The sequence below is a fragment of the Periophthalmus magnuspinnatus genome, chromosome 11, assembly GCF_009829125.3.
Source record: "Periophthalmus magnuspinnatus isolate fPerMag1 chromosome 11, fPerMag1.2.pri, whole genome shotgun sequence".
Taxonomy (NCBI): Eukaryota; Metazoa; Chordata; class Actinopteri; order Gobiiformes; family Gobiidae; genus Periophthalmus; species Periophthalmus magnuspinnatus.
In genome coordinates this window covers 28,753,202-28,774,534 of record NC_047136.2, presented here as the reverse complement: position 1 = coordinate 28,774,534, position 21,333 = coordinate 28,753,202, and the positions used below count along the sequence as shown (strand labels likewise).

Below are 21,333 nucleotides of genomic sequence, written 5' to 3'. Positions count from 1 at the left end.
CATGAATTCGATGTGAAAGTATTCAGAATACAGTATTCTGTTACTTAATTGGCTACATTTTCAAAGTATTCTCCCATCTCTTGTTACAGCTAAAAAACAACAACAGATATTTAACTGTCAACATAGATCTACATATGCAAGGGTGTCAATTTTTGTAAAGTTGTGTTGACAACAGGAAACAGTGGACTTTGGCGGTGTTTTGGCAAGTCACGTGCAGATCCTCCTGCTGAAGGTCTGCGGGGTGGGTCCTCTGGGTGGAGGTCTGCAGCCATATCCCTCTCGTGATCCTCGGTGATCCTCGGAGATGCTCGTTGATGCTCGGAGATGCTCGGAGATGCTCGGGTCTGAGCTGGGACAGGTGCTCCCGGTCTCCCACGGTCAGCCCCATTGCGCCCCCTGCAGGCGGACAGCAGCGTCACAGGAAAAAAACATGTAAGAATGATAGTACTGGACCTTCACCATAGATCTTATATAAAGTTGTTATAAAATCCAGGCTTTCACCTGTTATAACCTATGTGTTTTAGTAAAGTAATTTAAGGATGTCAGCACTATTTTATAATCTTATGTTATTTGTTTCCTCATCAAAAACATAACACACCGAGTGATGTCATTAAGTGGTTATACGGGAAATTCTCCACTGTGTTTTAAACCCTATACACTTTCATTAGAATCATTTGAATAATTTGCAGCCCTGGAATAGCTAAACTTTGAAGCTACAGATATAGTTTTGTTAAAAAACACCCTCCTTTCTCTGTACACCAGCCGATATTGGAGAATTTCTATGGCAATCCCAACTAAACAAACTTTTTTTTTAGAAAGGGCAACAATTTATGGTTACTATAACATGGCTTAAAGCAGGGATCAGGGGTCAATAAGTCGAGGTGAGGTGTGTCCATAGACTAATATATATATATATATATATATATATATATATATATATATATATATATATATATATATATATATATATATATATATATATATATATATATATATATACGTGCGCTCGCACACACCTTAGACACAAATAAGTAAAAACGACGGGATATGTAAATAAATATAATTATACATACACTTAGAACTAAAAAGGTGAGATATGTCGAGTGTGGTGAAAATGAATAAAGTAGGTTTATAATCTTCTGAACAATAAACCGTTTAAAAGAACAGATCTGATCCAGGAGCAGCTCCGCGGTGCTGTGTGTCTCTGCCCACCCAGAGACGCCTGGCCCCCGGCAGAGCTCACACCGCGGCCCGCTGCTTCCGCCCCTGGAGGTCCTCAGGAGCAGAGGTCCTCCTCCGCGCAGCCATGTTCCTCCCAAACAACAACCACACTCTTTGTTTAGCGAAGGACAGCGAATAATTCAATTTTGACACGAGATTATCTGTGCGCTTGAGACCGTCTCCAGGGAGAAAGATGTTAGTTATTCATTTAAAAGGTTTTTCAACACGTTTTAAGTTTATCAACTGCTAAAGGCTAAGCTAAATGCTAACAACAGAGAAGTAAACGCTGTAAACAAACGCGTTTCCGGTTTATCACTTAAAAATAAAATGAAAAAAAAACCCAAAGTTTTACATTCACCAAGTTTATGCAAGTAATTCATAACAAAGACGTTTCTCAAAACTAAAAACAAAACATGAATTACAATAAAATTACAAGAAAATGTTTCAATTACTACAGTTGCAAACATCATATAGCTAGCCAACTCACTGCAATTATTTTTGGGAAAATTCTGTGTCCCAGTATGGAAGCCCGTTTCCGCCATGAAAAAAAAAATAAAAGCCCCACAGAAAGTCGAAATTACGAGTTTTAAACTCGAAATTACGAGTTTTAAACTCGTAATTATGAGTTTAAAACTCGTAATTATGAGTTTAAAACTCGTAATTATGAGTTTAAAACTCGTAATTATGAGTTTAAAACTCGTAATTATGAGTTTAAAACTCGTAATTACGAGTTTTAAACTCGTAATTATGAGTTTTAAAACTCGTAATTATGAGTTTAAAACTCGTAATTATGAGTTTAAAACTCGTAATTTCGAGTTTAAAACTCGTAATTTTGAGTTTAAAACTCGTAATTATGAGTTTAAAACTCGTAATTTCGAGTTTAAAACTCGTAATTTCGAGTTTAAAACTCGTAATTTCGAGTTTAAAACTCGTAATTTCGAGTTTAAAACTCGTAATTACGACTTTTAAAACTACTAATTATGAGTTTAAAACTCGTAATTACGAGTTTCTGCGTATATAAATAGGAATCCCATTCTAAGTATTTACAAAATGACTTCCGAGTTGGCAGAGAAGTACTTTAGAGACGGCTTTACAACTAACGAAATACTACGTTTACTTGAACATTCACATGGAATAACAGTGAGCAAACGCACCCTTGAACGCATTTTAAGCAAGAGGGGTCTATGGCGCAGAAAAAATAAAACGAATGTGGCTGAAGTGGCAGCTTTTATTGAGCAACAACTGGAGACATCTGGTCAGTACCATGGTTATCGATGGATGCACCAAAAATGCTGGGTAAACAATATTGTGACAGACAGAGAAACTGTCCGTATTTTACTTCGTTTATTGAACAGTGAAGGTGTTGATCTGCGGTCAAGAAACAGACTACGAAGACGGATATACCACAGCCGGGGCTCAAATTTTGTCTGGCATATAGATGGCTATGACAAACTCAAGCCATTTGGAATAGCGATCAGTGGGTGTATAGATGGTTTCTCTAGGAAGATCATTTGGCTTGAAGCCTATAAAACAAACAATGACCCAAAAATTATTGCTGGGTACTTCATGGATGCTGTAATCACTGCAAATGGCTGTCCTGCAAGAGTGAGGCTTGATTTGGGAACAGAAAATGGACATATTGCAGAGCTTCAGCACTTTTTGCATTACTCTGGAAATCACGCAGAAACAACCCCAGGTCCAGTAACCTTTGGTCCTAGCACGGGAAATCAGCGAATTGAACGATGGTGGCTCACCCTGCGAAGTGAGTGTGTTCAGTACTGGATGGAGCTGTTTGACAAACTTAAAGAAGATGGACATTTTTTGGACAACTTTCTGGATAAATCCTTGATCCAGTTCTGTTTCATGAAAACAATACAGGTAGGCTCTTTTCACTTTTTACACCTTCTGACATAAATATTTTAAAATTGGTCTACTTTAGTCCTGATGTAGACCTGATTTTAAATTGAATTAAATTAATTAATTAAATGAATTGCAAAAGGGTTGGACCCCACTGAGTTAGGGTAATGACCAATGTACTAAACATGCAATGATTACTTCTGTTTGTATTCTAGGAAGAACTTAATGAGGTCGTTTTGACTTGGAACAACCATCGCATCCGTGCAGTAAACAATGCAAGATCACCTTATGGAAGGCCTTCCATATTGTATGCTGTTCCACAACTATATGGTGGTCAAAATTATTTACATCCCATAACTATGGACAAGGTCTCACTCTGCCTTGAGGAGTGCAGCTTCAGAGATTTTCCTTGTGACGAAGATGTGTTTAATATCTGTGTGGACTTGATGTCTGAGCATAATTTGTCTTTTTCAATTGATGTGTATCAAACTATTGACCTATACATTCGTTTACGAGAGCTCATCAATGATGAGTTGCAACAGCAATGAACAAACATATAATTGATCATCAAAAACAGATTAATAATAAATAAACAGTGGCCAGAATAGTGCTCAAGGTCCACTGACTTGTTCAAGACGCCAGAAACTTTACTGGAGCTAAATTTATTCATTTATAAAAGTACGTAGGTGATAAACACAACAGTCCTCTTGTCTCTTCTGCCCTGTACACTCACTTGCAATGTGTGCACTGGCTACAAACTCACCACGACCTCCGTGAGTCATTCTGGACGAGCGGCACCTGTCCAGGTCTGATAAGGCGCGTAACAAGTCCACCATCTAGTGGTCACATTATGTCATGTTCCTGTTACACAAGACATCTTCAACTGAGTGCGTATTAACTCTACAATCACTGAAAGACAGGCCTTCGTTCAACTCTAGTCTCCATGTCAAAATTTGTCCAACATGGACTAATAGTATATATAAAGTATAAAAAGCAGCTTTGATTGGTATGCAAAACGTGATGCAAGGTATTGGAGTTGGATGATGAGCGCTCGTTCCAGTGCGCTACTTGCCCAGAGGCCTGGACAGGTGCCGCTCGTGTCCAGAATGACTCGCGGAGGTCATGCTGAGCTTGTAGCCAGTGGGCACATTGCCAGAATATGATTGTACAGAGCAGAGGAGACAAGAGGACTGTTGTGTTTATCACCTACGTATTTTTTATAAACAAATAGCTCTGAATTAAGCTCCAGTAAAGTTTCTGGCGTGTTGAACAAGTCAGTGGGCCGTGAGCGTAATTCTGACCCATGTTTTGTGCCATGAGCGCTGTACCGACCACTTGTGAGCGCTTGTCTTCCGTGGTCTCAGCGGAGCGCTAGTTTGGTCACAAGCCCCCCCTCGTGCACGTGGAAGGCAAAGACAATTTAATCAATAAAAATGAACCAGAAATAATACTTCAAACACAAACTATGTTTTATTTATGCTATCAAACATTCCATCTTCCAGAAAATAATTGTTCACATAAACAGAACCATTTCTGCTCTATATAAACAAACCAGTTGTTTAATACTTTAGCAAACACCAACTTCTGCCTCAACAGATAGATGAACAGTATCTTAACATTTTCAGATACTACTATGGCAAATAATAGTTTCAATTTAAGTGCAATATGTAAAATGTTGCAATAACAGTTCTAACAAGAATATTTAAAATAGTTGTATATGTAACATTGTGCCAATAACTACGCACATGAACCTTTTTGTTGATTTAGGATGAAAATCACACAATATCCATCACCCAAATATTGCTCTCCAGTATTTTGTTCATTTCATGCCGAAAATCTGGGTAACTCTCATAAGTAACTGGCAACTCCAAGTAACAACCACAAGTGTGAGCAACAGGTCTTCTCTGAAGGCCATTAATCATTGTGAATGAGACAGTGATGTCTTTTCCTGTAAATACATCAGACCCTGTGCAAAACCTAAGAAACCTGGAAAGATGAGGCATGTCACACTCTCGAAGATATGTGTTGACATACTTAACCATCTGTTTTTCAGAAGCATTTTGATTTGTTGGATAAGTGAGCGATTGCATAATTTTGCGTGATGTTGGCTGCAGTGCATCATAAGCTGCTGCTATACCCTTCAGCTCTGACTTCATCTCCACAAGCACAGTACTCCACTGCTCAATGACAAATGCAGGCTCCTGAATAAGTTTCTTGTGAGCAAGCTCTCTTATGATTTGCTCAATGTTGTTTGATGTTGGATGTCTGCGACAATTATGGAGATCTAGAACTTCTAATAACTCATTTTCATCAATACTTTCAAAATCTGAAAAGCAAGTTTGAAACATGACTCGCTCCGAGTGTGATACATACTTGAGAAAACTATCTAAAAGATCACTCTCCACATCTCCAAGAATAGCTTGCTCAAGAATAACAGGAGCAAGTTTTATTGGAAGTTGTTTTTCTTGTTTCCAGCCAAAAGCAATGATTCGACCTACACTTTCCCATTCCTCCTTTCCAAAGTCGTGTCGCAAGTATGGCACTTTGAAGTCACTTCCCATGGTGCACTGTTCATAAAAGTCTTGCCAGAACTCTGACAGCACATCCCTTACTACACCTCCATCATCTAAAGCCTTTTCAAGATTTCCATCAGGAAGAATTACTTTAAAGCGGACATTTTTCTTGTTCATCATCTCATCGTTACTGAACACTTGAATGAGCTCTTGAAGAATCTGGCCTCGATGAACCACAATGATGGTTTTGTTATTTTCAGGCATATTCAAAAAAATAGGCAACTCTTCCTCAATTAGTGGCAAGGTATCCTCAAGATTGGGGGCTTCCATTTCTAAGTGGTCCACAGAACGTACAGTCACAATACCGCTTTCATCCAAATCATTCAAATTAAGTGTGCTTTCTTGTCCTTCTAAATGAATGTCTAAACTCGAATTGCTTTCTAAAGGTTCAGTGTTGTAAAAAGTTGCAATATGAATAACATCCAAATTGTTTAGGCTCAAAACTGTAGAACTGCTTGATGCCTCATGTGGTACAACAGAGTGGCTGACCATATTGTCAGATTCAGCATTGCTCTCCTCAGGGTTTCCTTCTGTTACAATTTGTCTCTTTTTCGTTTTTAAGTAAAATCGCAAAACTGGCAACTTTGTCATCTCATACATTTCCTCAACTGTTATATGTTCAGGTAAAGGGGTTTCCTGAAAGTCAGTTAAATCCACTTCAAAATCACAGCTTTTGCCATGCACATTTTCTCCTCCAGGAAAAAACAACTCCAATGCTTTTTCAATTAGGTTAATGTTTGTACTCTTTTTAGGCACACTTTCCTTCCTTGTACCTCCACCATTTTTAGTGCGCATATGCACATATGTATTGTCTTTTTTTCTAAAATTTAACCACCCAAGCTCAACTTTTCTGTCACTCTTTCTTCTGATACTAGTTTTCCCATGTTCTTTTTGCACTCCTACTTTACCGTTTTGATTCTTGCTAAACTTTAATTTAAGTCTTTCAAAGAGTTTTGACTTTCGACTTGGTTCTTCTTGTCGTCTACAGTGTCCAAATACAGCTATTCGATCACCGTATGATGGTAGATAGTCCTTCAGTTCCTCATCACTCATCAGCTTTATTACAGTGGGATCAATCTATAAACAAAAAAAACCCCAAATGTGTCATTATTATTACTGGTCTGTATGGAGTCATAATACTAAAAGCAGTTTACTACCTTGTCTTGTTCCATTCGTTGTATAGCCTCTTCATCCACATGCCTGGATCTCAAATATTCTGCCAGCTCATCCATCTTCACATTTTTTCTGCTGTAATGAGGATAATAACATGTTCAATTAAAATGGTATCTATATAGTGTAAATGACTTTAAGATGTTTTGCAATTATTGAAAATATTAATATAATTGGCAACATTTTTATATAAAAAACAAATGCTTATTGTAAAACAAGGCATAAATAGGACAATAAGGAATTTATTGATATACATGATTGTTAGTTTGCACTATATGTAATGATTGTTAAATTACAACAATAAATATAACAATTCAAGGTAATTGTGAATTCATGTAAAGGTCATAATTAATACAATAACTTGAAGGTAATTCTAAATTTAAAATAAAATCTAATAAATGTTATAAGAATAAAGGTAAAGGTAATGTGACAACTTTAAGATCTAATTGTGTACTGTAAGGTAGGTTCACTTAGGGAAAAGTTTCAACAAAATTTGTAAACCATCAGTTTGAGAATCCCGTCTATTGCGAAAAAGACCATTTTGATTTAGCCCAGTAATGCGTTGCTGGGGTATCGTAGGTTTGCTGTAGTATAACATAGCTATGGTAACGTGGAATAATAGCGGTTCACTTTCAATACAGAATTGCATAAATACCAGCAAGACAACCAAACAAAAACGTTATTAACCGCAAAAAGATAAACTACTGAGTTCACATGACTTACCTGGGAAAATCGATGAAAACACTGTAAAACGTAACTGATATCTATAGCAAACAAATCGTGTGCGCCTTTCCCCGGAAACATATCATCTGTAAGGTTCCTACCCATATAAATATAGAACAATGACCCCATGTGGACGAGCTACAGCGTTACGAGTCACTAACGCACATATATACAAACACCGATGTGGATGTGAACAAAACAGTAAACAGTAAAGCGTGTTTCATTTATCTAACTTCAATTCAAAGCTAGTAAACCTATAGAGCTCTCAAATTAATCTACACTTCGTACTACATAGTACATTCCATTTTGGGAAAATTACCCTATATTTTATAAAGTACTTCATGAAACATAACTACTATAAATTGTCTTAAAAACTTTCTACTTGCCTTTACAATCCAGTTACGTTGTATGTGGATCTGGTTCAGAGAAGTTAGTTGGAACATCCCATGTGCATGTGCATGATGGATGGTGACGCTTGGGGGAATAATGAGGAGATTAAAAACTCGTAATTTCGAGTTTAAAAGTCGTAATTACGAGTTTTAAACTCGAAATTACGAGTTTTAAACTCGAAATTACGAGTTTTAAACTCGAAATTACGAGTTTTAAACTCGAAATTACGAGTTTTAAACTCGTAATTTCGAGTTTTAAACTCGAAATTACGAGTTTTAAACTCATAATTACGACTTTTAAACTCGAAATTACGAGTTTTAAACTCATAATTACGAGTTTTAAACTCATAATTACGAGTTTTAAACTCATAATTACGAGTTTTAAACTCATAATTACGAGTTTAAAAGTCGTAATTACGAGTTTAAAACTCGTAATTTCGACTTTCTGTGGGGCTTTTTTTTTTTTTTTTCATGGCGGAAACGGGCTTCCATAGGAGTCCCAGCGATTATGCCCTGAAAATGTTTGATTGTATTTTTTACAGTCAAATTGAAAGTACCGACATGAATACAACATATATACGATATGGAGGACTTTCAATATATGGAGCTAAGAGTCTGTTCACACTTGCACAAAAACTCATCAAAATTGAGACTGAACTCAGCCTAGACCTGGACTAGATCAGGTCTAAACCAGCACTAGAACATGACCATGTCTACATCAGGATTAAACTGGGCTCAAACTAGAAGAAATATGAACACAACTGAAGTTTCCAAGATAAAAACAATTTATTTGACATAAAATCTATTAAAATATCTTTACACAACAAAACTCACCTGAAGTTGACTCAGAAAATCACCAGACACCTGGCCATTACACACATTTGACAGTGACACTATAACTGGGCCACAGAAATGTTAACCAGTTCTCTATTTCAGAATCAGAATCCTTTTATTGCCATCGTTTGTGAACACAGTTCACAAACTAGGAACTTATTTTGGTGATAAAGTGCAACATAAAACATAAAACACACTGAATAAATACAAATACAAATAAGAGCATGCACGAAGTTAAAAAAAGATACGCTTAAAAATCAAATAAAATACTTAAAGGTAGAAAATATATACAACAGTAGCATCAGAACAACAGTGTAAACATGACTTATTAAAGTGGCCGGTGTTATAAAGTGTCCAGTTTTGTGCAAATATTATAATTTAGTTAAACATACAGAATCCCTAATATCATCTGAGGTAAAATGATAAGGATCATAGGGTCAGTTCAGTGCCTTTCTGCAGACAGATGTATTATTCTCTCAGTTCTGTTCCATCTCCTCCGCGGGACCAGTCTGTGTCAGTGCGGGCTTTTATTGTGAAAGGGGAGGTTCCTGGCGCGCAGCTCCGCGTTCAGCCGCTCCTTGACGCAGTCACTCCGCGGAGCAGCAGCGGCGCATAAACACTACTTTTGGCGTGCAGTGAGCCAATTCTGGCGCACTCCAAGGCCTTTTTCCGGGCCCAGGGAAAGACACCGAGGCCGTGAATAATCCGCAGAGTTAGCGCACTTTATAAACTGTTCGCACTGAGTGTTTTAGGACGCGTTTGGCCCCGGAGCTAACGCGCTAGCACTAGCATCGAGGGGACCCCACACATTATCCAAGCTGGAGACGGTAAGTAGAGCTCCCGCGGCCTGTTCCTTTGCTGCCGCCCTCCGCGACCTCTTCTCCGATAAAACTACCATCACTAACGCCAAAAACTAAAACCTAATCGGCCCACTTTTCGCTCCTAAACTCGGGAAAGACGCTAGAGACGCTCCGTGCGCTTGCACTCTAACCGGATGTGGAAGTAGTTTTTTCTCGCGTCGCTGTAAAATAGGAAATTTCTCCGTGACTTCCCCCGGAAAACCAACAACTTAATATCAAACGGTTTCCTGTCGGTGCTTCGGTGCTTGTTTGCGTGACACCGGGTGGGTTTACGGGGCTTTTCACGGTGGGTTTGAGGCCGTGGAGCCCGGGGGACGTGGCACATGGCGGAGTCTTTTCGCTCCGTGAGAGAAAATGGCGGAGCTCGAAAACTCGTCATTCTCCATAGACCCGCGGCCCGGGGCTCTGCACCCTTTATCGGACACAAAGGCGGGCTACTGTCCCCGGACCTTCTCCAGACACAGAGCAAAGCACCCGAGAACAGACCCGAGAGTAAACCCTCCTGAAACAGTGTGTGGAACCATAACCGTGTGGTGCATCCCTCACAGCAGAGACATTTTGGGATGTTTGGGTCACGGACTGAACTTTGTCTGACTCTTAAGATGATTTAAATCACATGTAAACCACAAAATCCGATGTAGGTGAACAGAGGATCCACCATGAGAAACAAGTTAGATTATTTTGCCGTTTACATGTCTGTTTAATAATATTAAAACTCAAGAAATGTGATAATCACATTGAGAATCCACAGCCCCTGTAGATGGCTTGACAAAATCAAGCACCTGGCGTCCACAAATGTGGACAACACATCTTGGGTTGTCTAGGGCACAGTGCAAATTTTTAGAAGAACAACAGCATACAAGAACAGCAACAATGCAAAAATGCTCAATTTAAATTGATTTTTAAGAGTTTAGAATGTTTTTATTTTATTTTTTTTTTTTTTATAAAGGCATTTGTCAAAATGATGAAAGTGTCCACATACGAGGACATTCCTTTCTCATCACTGTTCTCAAAAACTACCTAATGTAAAAAGATAATTCTTTGTTTTTACAGTCATCAGGTCCCAATCAGCCAAAATAACAAAGAGAAATTAATAAAGCATGTCATGCAAGAGCTCGGGTCTTAAGAGGTTGGTAAGAAACTCTACAGAGTCAGATTTTACAGGGTAAATACTGATTTAAGGACTTCAGGTTTGGACAATAAAGACAGTACAAACCTGTGGGTGACAGTCACTGGGGAATCCTGATTATATGTTGTCAAAGGGCTAAATTTTTTTATTTTTTTTATCTTTTTCTTTTGAAAAGGCCTTTTCAAGATTATAAGAATCAGGTCAATTTAGCTTGAATCTGTTTGAGTTGGATAGTCATAATAAATATAGAAACATTATTTAAATAAAACCAGGGACCTGCACAAATGCACTGCAATGAGACTGTCAGGTCATGTGATTAGTTATTAGCTTATTGGGTGGTTTTGCCCAAGCCCCATTTCCACTAGTGTTACTCAAGGTTGTACTCTCTCTATGTTCTGATAGTCTGCATTGTGTTCCACAGTTCCAACAGAACATTAAGTACATTTTTCGGACTAATTTTCTGCAAAATTCTTGTACTAGGACAAGTAACGTGTTGTAGACCTTATGTGGGGAAATGCATTGTGAACTTCGACCCAAAATATTTAACTTAAATCTGGATTGTGGCATCAGAGCTTGACTCTGTGATCATTCTGTATTTGTTGTTATTGCATCATTATAAGTTTTATATTAATAGTTCTGTTTCTAAACTAAACTAAACTGGAAAGTCACAATAAAGAATACCATCTAACTCAAAGGCCAATCTCTAAGCAGTCCTTAATCTACACTGCCTGGCCAAAAAAAAGGTCACACACTCTAATATTTGGTTGGACCGCTTTTAGCTTTGATTACAGCACGCATTTGCTGTGGCATTGTTTTGATAAGCTTCTGCAATGTCACAAGATTTATTTCCATCCAGTGTTGCGTTCATTTTTCACCAAGATCTTGCATTGATGATGGCTGAGTCTGACCTCTCCACCTTCTCCAGCATATCCCAAAGATTAACAATGGGGTTAAGGTCTGGACTCTGTGGTGGCCAATCCATGTTTGAAAATGTCTCATGCTCCTGAACCACTCTTTCACAATTTGAGCCTGATGAATCCTGGCATTGTCATCTTGGAATATGCCCATGCCATCAGGGAAGAAAAAATCCATTGATGGAATAACCTGGTCATTCAGTATGTTCAGGTAGTCAGCTGAACTCATTCTTTGAGCACAGACTGTCACTGAAACTAGACCTGATCAACTGCAGTAACACCAAATTATTTGCATGGATAAATCCAGGTGGCAACTTTTTTTTGGCTGGGCAGTGTATTATAAAATTTCTGTTGTTTTAAAATAAAAAAATATATATAAATATATTTGGCAAAAAACATTGGTTATTGACCCGAGCTGTTTCAAAAAAAATATCCATATATGTGAAATCCTCAATTATTATTATTATTATTGTTATATTACTATGTTGAGCATGTTTGTGTTTATTGAACTTGACCAATAACATTTTTTCACTGTTTCAGCAAATGTCGCTGGTGGACCTGGGGAAGCGCCTCCTGGAGGCTGCCCGCAAAGGTCATGACGACGAGGTGCGCAACCTAATGGCCAACGGTGCCCCCTTCACCACAGACTGGGTATGACTCTGCGTTTACCTCTATAGCTCTGAGCTCTCTTGTCTATAGTTCTGATCTCGGGTTTGTAGCTCTGATCTCTCGTCTCGTCTGTAGTTCTGAGCTCTCCTCTTGTCTCTAGCTCTGATCTGTCGTCTGTAGCTCTGATCTCTCTTCTCGTCTGTAACTCCAATCTCTCGTCTGTAGCTCTGATCTCTTGTCTCGTCTGTAGCTCTGATCTCTTGTCTCGTCTGTAGCTCTAAGCTCTCCTCTCGTCTGTAGCTCTGAGCTCTCGTCTGTAGCTCTGAGCTCTCGTCTGTAGCTCTGAGCTCTCGTCTGTAGCTCTGAGCTCTCGTCTGTAGCTCTGAGCTCTCGTCTGTAGCTCTGAGCTCTCGTCTGTAGCTCTGAGCTCTCGTCTGTAGCTCTGAGCTCTCGTCTGTAGCTCCGATCTCTCCTCTCGTCTGTAGCTCTGATCTCTCCTCTCGTCTGTAGCTCTGATCTCTCGCCTGTAGCTCTGATCTCTCGCCTGTAGTTCTGATCTCTTGTCTCGCCTGTAGTTCTGATCTCTCGTCTCGTCTGTAGCTCTGATCTCTCGCCTGTTGTTCTGATCTCTCGTCTCGTCTGTAGCTCTGAGCTCAACTCTCGTCTGTAGCTCCGATCTCTTGTCTCGTCTGTAGCTCCGATCTCTTGTCTCGTCTGTAGCTCCGATCTCTCGTCTCATCTGTAGATCTGATCTCTCATCTCGTCTGTAGCTCTGATCTCTCCTCTCTTCTGCGTATTATCAGGCAGTTATTTGCACTTTTCAACAAATCAGCTATCGGCCTTGAATCTCCAGCACAGGCTGATGTTTTGTTTTGGCCACTTGATGCCTAAAAATACACACAAAGCTTTATTTTAACAAATATATGTGAAGATATAACTGCACAAAATAGGTTTCAGGTTTAAGGGAGGCTGTGGATGAGTTTGTAATAAATTTAAAGGTTCTGTATTACACAAATTGACTCTATTGAGCTTCAAGCCATGTTATATTACCTCCTCAAAAACATACCTGGATCTGTGTTTTCTTTTGAAATTAGGCAAAAAAAATCTCGTCAAATGCCCCGCTTTAGTCACTTGCTTTATTTGTGCGTCAAGGACGTTCAAGTTTGGGGAATTTGGTCAGATGAGTAAATTTACTCTGCATGCTCTGTGCACTCCAGAAACATCAACTGCGGCTGTGAGATACCTTCTGTGTCTGTTGTTTTCATTTTGAAAAATTGTCGGCTTGGACTACATTCAGCAACCATTTTTTTACTTGGCCTCCACACATTTATTCTGTCAGAATTGCATTTTGTTGCCATAGGTATAATAGGATAAATATTAATTTTCAGTGTACTTAAATGTACAGAGCTGTATCAGTAGAATCGATGACTACAGGAGTCGTATAGCGCCATCTAGTGGCTTAAGTTAGCTTTTACATTCAGTTTTACTTGTTCTAACATAATGATCCACAGGTGTCATAGATTATAACTGTATAGCTGACACAAGCACAATATGTCTGCTTTAATTTTTCAGTTGGGCACATCGCCTCTGCACCTGGCGGCTCAGCACGGTCACTACTCCACCGCCGATGTGCTGCTCAGAGCCGGAGTGAGCCGAGACGCACGGACCAAAGTGGATCGAACACCCCTGCACATGGCTGCAGCCGAGGGACACACCATCATAGTAGAGCTGCTTGTACGGGTGAGGGGGGATTGGTCTGATTCATATTTGTGTTTAGTCTGTGCCCTCAGCGATGCGGACATGTGTGTTCATATGACATGTAGCATGACGTTTGCGTGTGTGCAGAGCGACACACGCTGATGAGAAAGAGGGGGGATATTTTGCAAAATCAACTTTTTGGAGCTTCCTACCATATTATAATGGTCCCTCATCAAAAAAAAAAAGATTTTAAAAAGGTTTTAGATGTCATCCATGCATGTTTGAGTAATCTAGCGAGCACCCCTGGGCCCTCCTTACTTTTGTAAAAGAAAAATTCATATTTGTCAGTTGGACAAAAAGTTGTTGGAGTGAAGATGTTTGGCTGCTCCAAGGCCGCTTCTTCAGTTCTGGTCAGATTACTGCTGGACACTGCCTTATATCTGTCTGAAGGGAGGAGCTAACTACACTGAAACTATAAACACCTGTTTGTTTACAGTTTCTGATTGTAGGCTAGGTGTAATGAGGTACACCAAGTGTGCACTGTGCCTGAGTTATAATCATTCAGGCCCCTAATGAGTGCTCTCACACCATAGCATACTGGATACACAGCATACTGGCTAGCCCTATTGTTTTTAAGGCTGGGTATCATTAAGATTTTACTGATACGATACATACCTCGATACAAAGGCCGTGATGCATATCTCGATACAGTACTTTTTCCATACGATATATTTCAAATCGATTTGATGCGATTCAGTGAAAAATATAGGCTTTTGTGAGCCTTAATGGTCAGCCCTATTTTCACAAAAAATCAACATTAATGGTCCATTTATCTTCTCTTCAGTGAAGATGAATGAACATAACCAAGTGTATTTTGTTTAGTGCATGTGAGAATGGCAATATGGCAATAAAAGTCTTCTGATTCTGAGAAGAACACATCAAAACTTACATTGGTCAATATTATTCATCCGCAGTTTATATGAGCTCGACATTTTACATTTACACAGGGACATGTGCAGTTTAACGGCTCTAAAGGATCACAACATATTTGCTAAATCACAACTGTGATACTAAAAGTCTTTGTTAAACTACCACCTGCGCAAAGCTGATATGAAATACAACTATTATAATAATCAAAACAGTGAATCCATTTATTACATAAATGAGTTTCTTTCCTATAAAGGAGACACACAATTGTAGTGCTGTGTGTGAAATGGTTAATACAGCATTTTCAAAACAATATAAGGTAACATGGTGAACTAAATGTTATGTGTTACATTTAATACCCCATAGAAGTACCTATAGTACCTTTACCAACAATAACATGGTATTAGTGTATATGTGTTTATATGACATGTTGATATTTGTCCCATGTGCTCAGAGCGGCGCGGACATAAATGCCAAAGACATGCTAAAGATGACGGCGCTGCACTGGGCAGCGCAGCATGGGCACCATGGCGTCGCAGAGACGCTCATCAAACATGGCGCCGACGTGCACGCGCTCAGTAAGTTCGACAAAACACCATTCGACATAGCAGTGGACATCCAGAATACAGAGCTCATGCTGCTGCTGCAGGTGAGAGAGAGATAGTAGTCCTGGTTTAGCGCTGGTTTAGCCCTGGTCTCTAACCGGTCTTGTCCACAGGAGGGGATGCAGAACCAGGTAAACATGAATCAGGTGAGTGTGAACGTGGACAGCGGCTCCGGAAATCAGCCTCAGTTCATCATCCAGGGTCTGCCCTCACTCCAGGGGGGAGTGGTCAACCTGGCCGAGCTGCTCAACAAGGCCAACACAGGTGAGACCAAGACCCCTGAGGCAGGGACGCGAGACCCCTGAGGCAGGGACGCGAGACCCCTGAGGCAGGGACGCGAGACCCCTGAGGCAGGGACGCGAGACCCCTGAGGCAGGGACGCGAGACCCCTGAGGCAGGGACGCGAGACCCCTGAGGCAGGGACGCGAGACCCCTGAGGCAGGGACGCGAGACCCCTGAGGCAGGGACGCGAGACCCCAGAGGCAGGGACCCGAGACGCCAGAGGCAGGGACCCGAGACGCCAGAGGCAGGGACCCGAGACGCCAGAGGCAGGGACCCGAGACGCCAGAGGCAGGGACCCGAGACGCCAGAGGCAGGGACCCGAGACGCCAGAGGCAGGGACCCGAGACGCCAGAGGCAGGGACCCGAGACGCCAGAGGCAGGGACCCGAGACGCCAGAGGCAGGGACCCGAGACGCCAGAGGCAGGGACCCGAGACGCCAGAGGCAGGGACCCGAGACCCTGAAGGACTGGACCAGGACAATGACTGATTGGTCTGTAACCTGTATTCTGTTTTCGAAGGTGAGTCGGAGGAGGCAATGGCGGCTTCTGCTCTGGACTCGAATGTCCAGCATGCGGTGGTGAATGAGGGAGGCCAGAGGGTCATCACCATAGTAACGGACCAGCACGGCAACCTGCAGACGGCAACAGGAGCCATGACACAGCCCTTCTTTGTCACAATGCAGCACGGGCAGCAGAGTAAGAGGACAAGGGAAGAAAAGTAAAACTAACAAACTAAACTATGGTATTTTAGTACACTAGCAGAAGCAAACTCTATTTCAATACTCAGTACCGATTCAGATACCACAATCATAATTAAAAAACACTTTTTTTAGACAATACAGTGTGATTTTACATTTAACCTTAAATGGTAGTACTTTTGTGTTCTATTCCCATCTGTGTTCTATGTGTTTAAACCCTCAGTGTGCACTAGTCTATGTGTCTTATACTTGTGAAAGATACAGAGAGACATCATTATAAACATATTCAGGAAAGGTTCATTTCTATCCTCTGAATGGGACTTTTTTAGTATCAGTGTCAGCTCAAATTATCTAATTTTAAACAGTAATTTTAGTGTGGATTAGTATCTGATTTTTTTATACTTTTGACAATCTTAGATCCTTTACCTGCTCTTCTCTGATTGGCTCTTTTAAACTCTATCTTCTCCTCTGATTGGCCAGTGCTCGTGCCAGCTAACACTGTGACTGAGGAGGTTGTTTCTGAAGAACCTCCAACGAGAAAACGCAAACTGGAGCCTACACCTGAGCTCCCGGAGACGGTAAGAGACTGACCTGTGACCCCTGACCCCTGAACCAGAGTCCCACAATGCACTCATGTGATTTTGGAAAAATGGGTGTTAAAGCAGACATATTGTGCTTATGCCTGCTCCAAACTTAGTCTGTGACACTCGTGGATCATTATGTTATGAATTTGACATTTTAAATCACAATATTCATCTAAAACGACTTAATAAAAGAAGCATGTTCTGTGTTAGTGTCCAATGGGAGCTGATGCCCCCGTTAACATCATCACAACCAAACACTCCATGTTGTGGGCCCCTCCTATGAATAGCTGCACATCACGCTAACAAGCAGCAGATGTACCAAAATGACTGACACTGCAGAATCCTACATGTATCACCGTTTAGGAAAATTAAACTGGAGAAGCAAGTGTGTACGTCACAGTGGGCCGGTGGCAGTGAAAATGTGATTAGATCAGAGCAATGACATCTTGAGAATGAAGATGACTCAAACATGAATCACTCTAAATCAAACTTCAGGCGGTCAGTGAGAAGGAAACAAATATAACATGGTTAAAATCTCTGAATATGCAGAATATGTCTGATTTAACAAAAACCCAGAGTTGTAGTGTACAAAAGACTGATTAGTTGACTTCAAAGGGGTGACAAAAGCTTGCAAACTATTATGTATCTTTGTGTATGTGACCCAAACTAAACCCAAACCTTAATCAAATCTTAACCTAAACCCTAATCTTAATCAAGCCCTAACCTAAACCTTAACATTAACCTAAATCCTTTTCCCAACTTAAAAAATAACTCGCATCACTTCAATTGACCAATCAGAGCAGACCGTCCCTCCCGACCCGACATTCTAGCATTACCCCATATTAAACCTTTTAATCTAAATAAAACGATGAGTTGTGTAATACACACTTTGAATCTGAGTCCTTCTCCAAAACCAACTTGACCAAGAGATGGTTTTATATCAGACTGAGGCTTCAACTTCACAAATGAAGCACATTTAGGACAAAATCATCTTTAGATTATAATGAATGATGTAATCGGAGCTATAACTGTGTGAAAACATCTTAAATCATTTATTTTTAATTAGACGTATTCTACAAAATTGACTTTTTAGAGCTTTTAACTGCTATAGTTTTTTCCCCTTCTCATTTACCCTCTAGAAGTTGTATTTGGCATGATTCGGGCATGGTTGAGTATTCTATAATTGCTTATTTTCCAGATGCCATTTGCCTATCAACCCTCACCCCCACTGGTGCACACCCACTGTGACATACACACTTCCTTCTCCAGTTTTATTTTCATAATCGGTGATACATGTAGAATTTAGCGTTGCATTTTGGTACCAATGACCGCTGACCTCTGAATATAAATGTTTATGGAGTATTTGGCTTTGACGTCTGCAGTGTCTCTTTAAACTCTCATCCTTTACAGTGGGCCAAGTTTGACCCCCTCTATCTAACCCTCTCTGGCACCCGACCCTCTCTCCGACCCTCCCTCTGATCTCTGACCTTTGACCTCTGACACTCTCTCTGTGTTTCAAGAGCTGTTGCTGTTGCTTAGGCAGCTCACCCTCCGTGTCATCCCCCAATTTGAGTCAGGGCCAAATTTACATCAAAATTGGATCTGCACATGGCCAGACGCTTCCTATACTCTGCTTCATTACTCTACTGTTGTAAATGTGGGACACTTTGCACAGTCACTTGTAAACCTGTATTTGTCTGGATCGGAGCACGACTGGTGTCCTGCCCAGGAGAGAAGTGGGGCTCTTTGATCCAGGTTTTTTTGACAGATACAAGTGACCTGTGTTAACACATGACAAATGAAATAATTTACCTCGATTAATAATTTTTTTGAGTTAACGCAATAAAACACATTAACATGCCCAACCCTAGTGTTTTTATAAAAGTAAACCTTTCACTGTGAACTCTATTTAAAAATGTTTGTCAGTTAAAACCTTTAGTTCTCGTTTATTGAACTGTTTCTGGAGCACAATAATGAAAATAAAGTTAAGCTAATGACTAGCATGATTGACGCAAATTCGGCAAATGACTCAAAATTGACAATCTCCTCTCCCTCTGACATTCCTGTCTGTACCTCTTTGACCCCTCTGACCCTCAGGACATGTTGTAGAGGCACTTGCAGGTGTACAAGTCTCCTCTCTCTTTTCTGACCTTTTATCTTTGGCCTTTCTCTCTGACCTCTGATTCTCTCCTCTGACCCTCAGGAGGTATTGCAGAGGCAGCTTCAGGAAGCCAACAGAAAAGCACAAGAGTACAGGCAGCAGCTGCTGAGGAAGGAGCAGGAGGCAGAGGAGTACCGCATCAAATTAGAGGCCATGTCCCACAGCCAGGCTAGTTCCAGTGCTAACCCCGGAGCTAATGGAGCTAACGATGCTAACGGCACTAATGGCGAGCAGGATGAGGTTGAGGGTGAAGAGGAAGTGGTTGGCATCATCATGACTGAGGAGGGGGAGGGGCAAGAAGTGACGCTGGTGACGGGCAGCACCGAGTGACAACGACGACTTTAGTCCTGGGTCATTCCTGGGTCATTCCTGGTTCAGACCTGTGTTTAGACCTGTGTTTAGACCTGTGTTTCTGGGTTAACGGTACAAAGTGGGTTGTCAGTGGTTAAGTTCATTGAGTTTCTCTGTGGAGCCCTCGTTTTGGACCAGGACTAGTCCAGAACACAGACCTGATATCATGGCTTTATCACAGACACTTAAAATTTTGTCAAGAATAAAACCTGACCGGGACCTGGACCAGAGTAGGACTGGACCGGACCAGGACCTCTCCCTCTGCCAAATGTCCTCTATTTTAAAATCATGTTAAACTCTGGAGCACCCTGCCTAGGATGGCCGCTCTCCTTCAATGAACTTTAAACTTTGTAATAAACTCCACAAATGTTTGTTTTATCTCATTTTAACTCTGCTCCTCCTGCTATTTCTTTGGCTCTGCCCCCAGCCAGTCCCTTGCCTCCACCCCCCTGGGTGTCATTGCTCTTTTGTCTTTTCTATTCTCATTTTTCTGACTGATCTTCTCGTCTGGTGTCAAGGGCGGACATGATTTTTGTACCTGCGTTTCTGTACATAAAAAGTGTATTTTTGTAACCATAGCGACAATGACGAAACATTAGAGACATAAAGTGTTTTTGGAAAATCTGTCTTTTGTGTTAATTTATCTGAGATCTTTTTATTTTTATGTAACTCTTATTTAACAGTTAAATTGTTAAATCAGATCAAATGTTTGAGAATGAATTCCCAGTTTTCCCATTTACAAACATGACCTGCCCAGATCATGGTGACACTTAGACTGTACACAGACTGTGACACACTGTTATGTATATATAGTTGAAACCAGAAGTTTACATACTTAAGAAAAGAAAGCGCATGTGTCTTTATATAAACAGTTTTATTTAATCATTCATTTGATTGGGACAAGGCATGCTAATGAACAGACATGATACAACATGAATGTAAACATACCAGATTAGAGCCAAAAGATCATTTCCATCTGTTGTCAATTAGGATCACCAAAATTATTTCTATTTGCTTAATATCAGAATAATGAAGATTTATTTTAGACAATTTTTCATTACTTTCTTCAGAGTCAGAAGTTTACACACATGACATTAGTATTTAATACCACTGTCTTTAAACTGTATGACTTGGGTCAAAAGTTTTGGATATCCTTCCACAACCTTCTCACAATAGTTCTCAGATCCTGACAGAACAGTGAAACTGTAAAGTTTGTAGGCCAACTTGCTTGCACATGCCTTTTCAGGTCTGCACATACATTTTCAATAGGATTGAGGTCAGGGCTTTGTGGCCACTCCAAAACATTGACTTTGTTATCCTTAAGCCTCTTTGTCATCAGTTTGGCAGCATGCCTCGGGTCATTGTCCATTTGGAAGACCCATTTGCGCTCAAGTTTGAACTTCCTGGCTGATGTCTTGAGATGTTGCTTCAGTATTTCCACATAATGTTCTTTCCTCACAATGCCATCTATTTTGTAATGCGCACCAGTCCCTCCTGTAGCAAAACAACCCCACAACATGATGCTGTCACCCCCGTATTTCACGGTGGGGATGCTGTTCTCAGGCTTGTAAGCTTTGTCCTTTTTCCTCCAAACGTAACGATGCTCATTATGGCCAAACTGTTCAATTTTAGTTTCATCAAACCACAGGACATGTGTCCAAAAATGAAGGTCTTTATCCCTGCGTGGACTTACAAACTGTAATCTGGCTTTTTTATGTTTCTTTTGGAGTAATGTCTTCTTCCTGCAAA

The 21,333-nt window shown here is 40.5% G+C and overlaps 2 protein-coding genes across 2 annotated transcripts; one reads left to right on the top strand and one right to left on the bottom strand.

Annotated features, from left to right (window-relative positions):
• Nucleotides 1-4,524: 4,524 nt before the first annotated feature.
• Nucleotides 4,525-7,661, bottom strand: LOC117378751 (uncharacterized). The gene is made up of 3 exons (XM_033975414.2): nucleotides 7,545-7,661; nucleotides 6,809-6,899; nucleotides 4,525-6,728 (listed from the first exon to the last, which is right to left on the bottom strand). The coding sequence occupies exons 2-3, from the start codon at nucleotides 6,881-6,883 to the stop codon at nucleotides 4,854-4,856; spliced, it is 1,950 nt and encodes a 649-aa protein (XP_033831305.1). The 5' UTR covers nucleotides 6,884-6,899; nucleotides 7,545-7,661; the 3' UTR covers nucleotides 4,525-4,853.
• Nucleotides 7,662-9,278: 1,617 nt separating this feature from the next.
• On the top strand, nucleotides 9,279-20,208 carry gabpb2a (GA binding protein transcription factor subunit beta 2a). Its single transcript, XM_033975018.2, has 8 exons — nucleotides 9,279-9,594; nucleotides 12,211-12,321; nucleotides 13,852-14,019; nucleotides 15,359-15,553; nucleotides 15,623-15,773; nucleotides 16,310-16,486; nucleotides 16,969-17,066; nucleotides 19,276-20,208. Exons 2-8 carry the CDS (start codon nucleotides 12,214-12,216, stop codon nucleotides 19,561-19,563), a joined length of 1,185 nt encoding a protein of 394 aa, XP_033830909.1. The 5' UTR covers nucleotides 9,279-9,594; nucleotides 12,211-12,213; the 3' UTR covers nucleotides 19,564-20,208.
• The last annotated feature ends 1,125 nt before the right edge of the window (nucleotides 20,209-21,333 follow it).

Excerpts from the sequence above, each read along its gene's own strand:
- LOC117378751 (XM_033975414.2), bottom strand. The coding sequence starts at position 6,883 with ATGGATGAGCTGGCAGAATATTTGAGATCCAGGCATGTGGATGAAGAG. Across the intron at positions 6,729-6,808 it reads AACGAATGGAACAAGACAAG|ATTGATCCCACTGTAATAAA; the intron begins GTAGTAAACTGC and ends TTTTGTTTATAG.
- gabpb2a (XM_033975018.2), top strand. The coding sequence starts at position 12,214 with ATGTCGCTGGTGGACCTGGGGAAGCGCCTCCTGGAGGCTGCCCGCAAA. Across the intron at positions 14,020-15,358 it reads TAGTAGAGCTGCTTGTACGG|AGCGGCGCGGACATAAATGC; the intron begins GTGAGGGGGGAT and ends CCATGTGCTCAG. Across the intron at positions 15,554-15,622 it reads AGCTCATGCTGCTGCTGCAG|GAGGGGATGCAGAACCAGGT; the intron begins GTGAGAGAGAGA and ends TCTTGTCCACAG.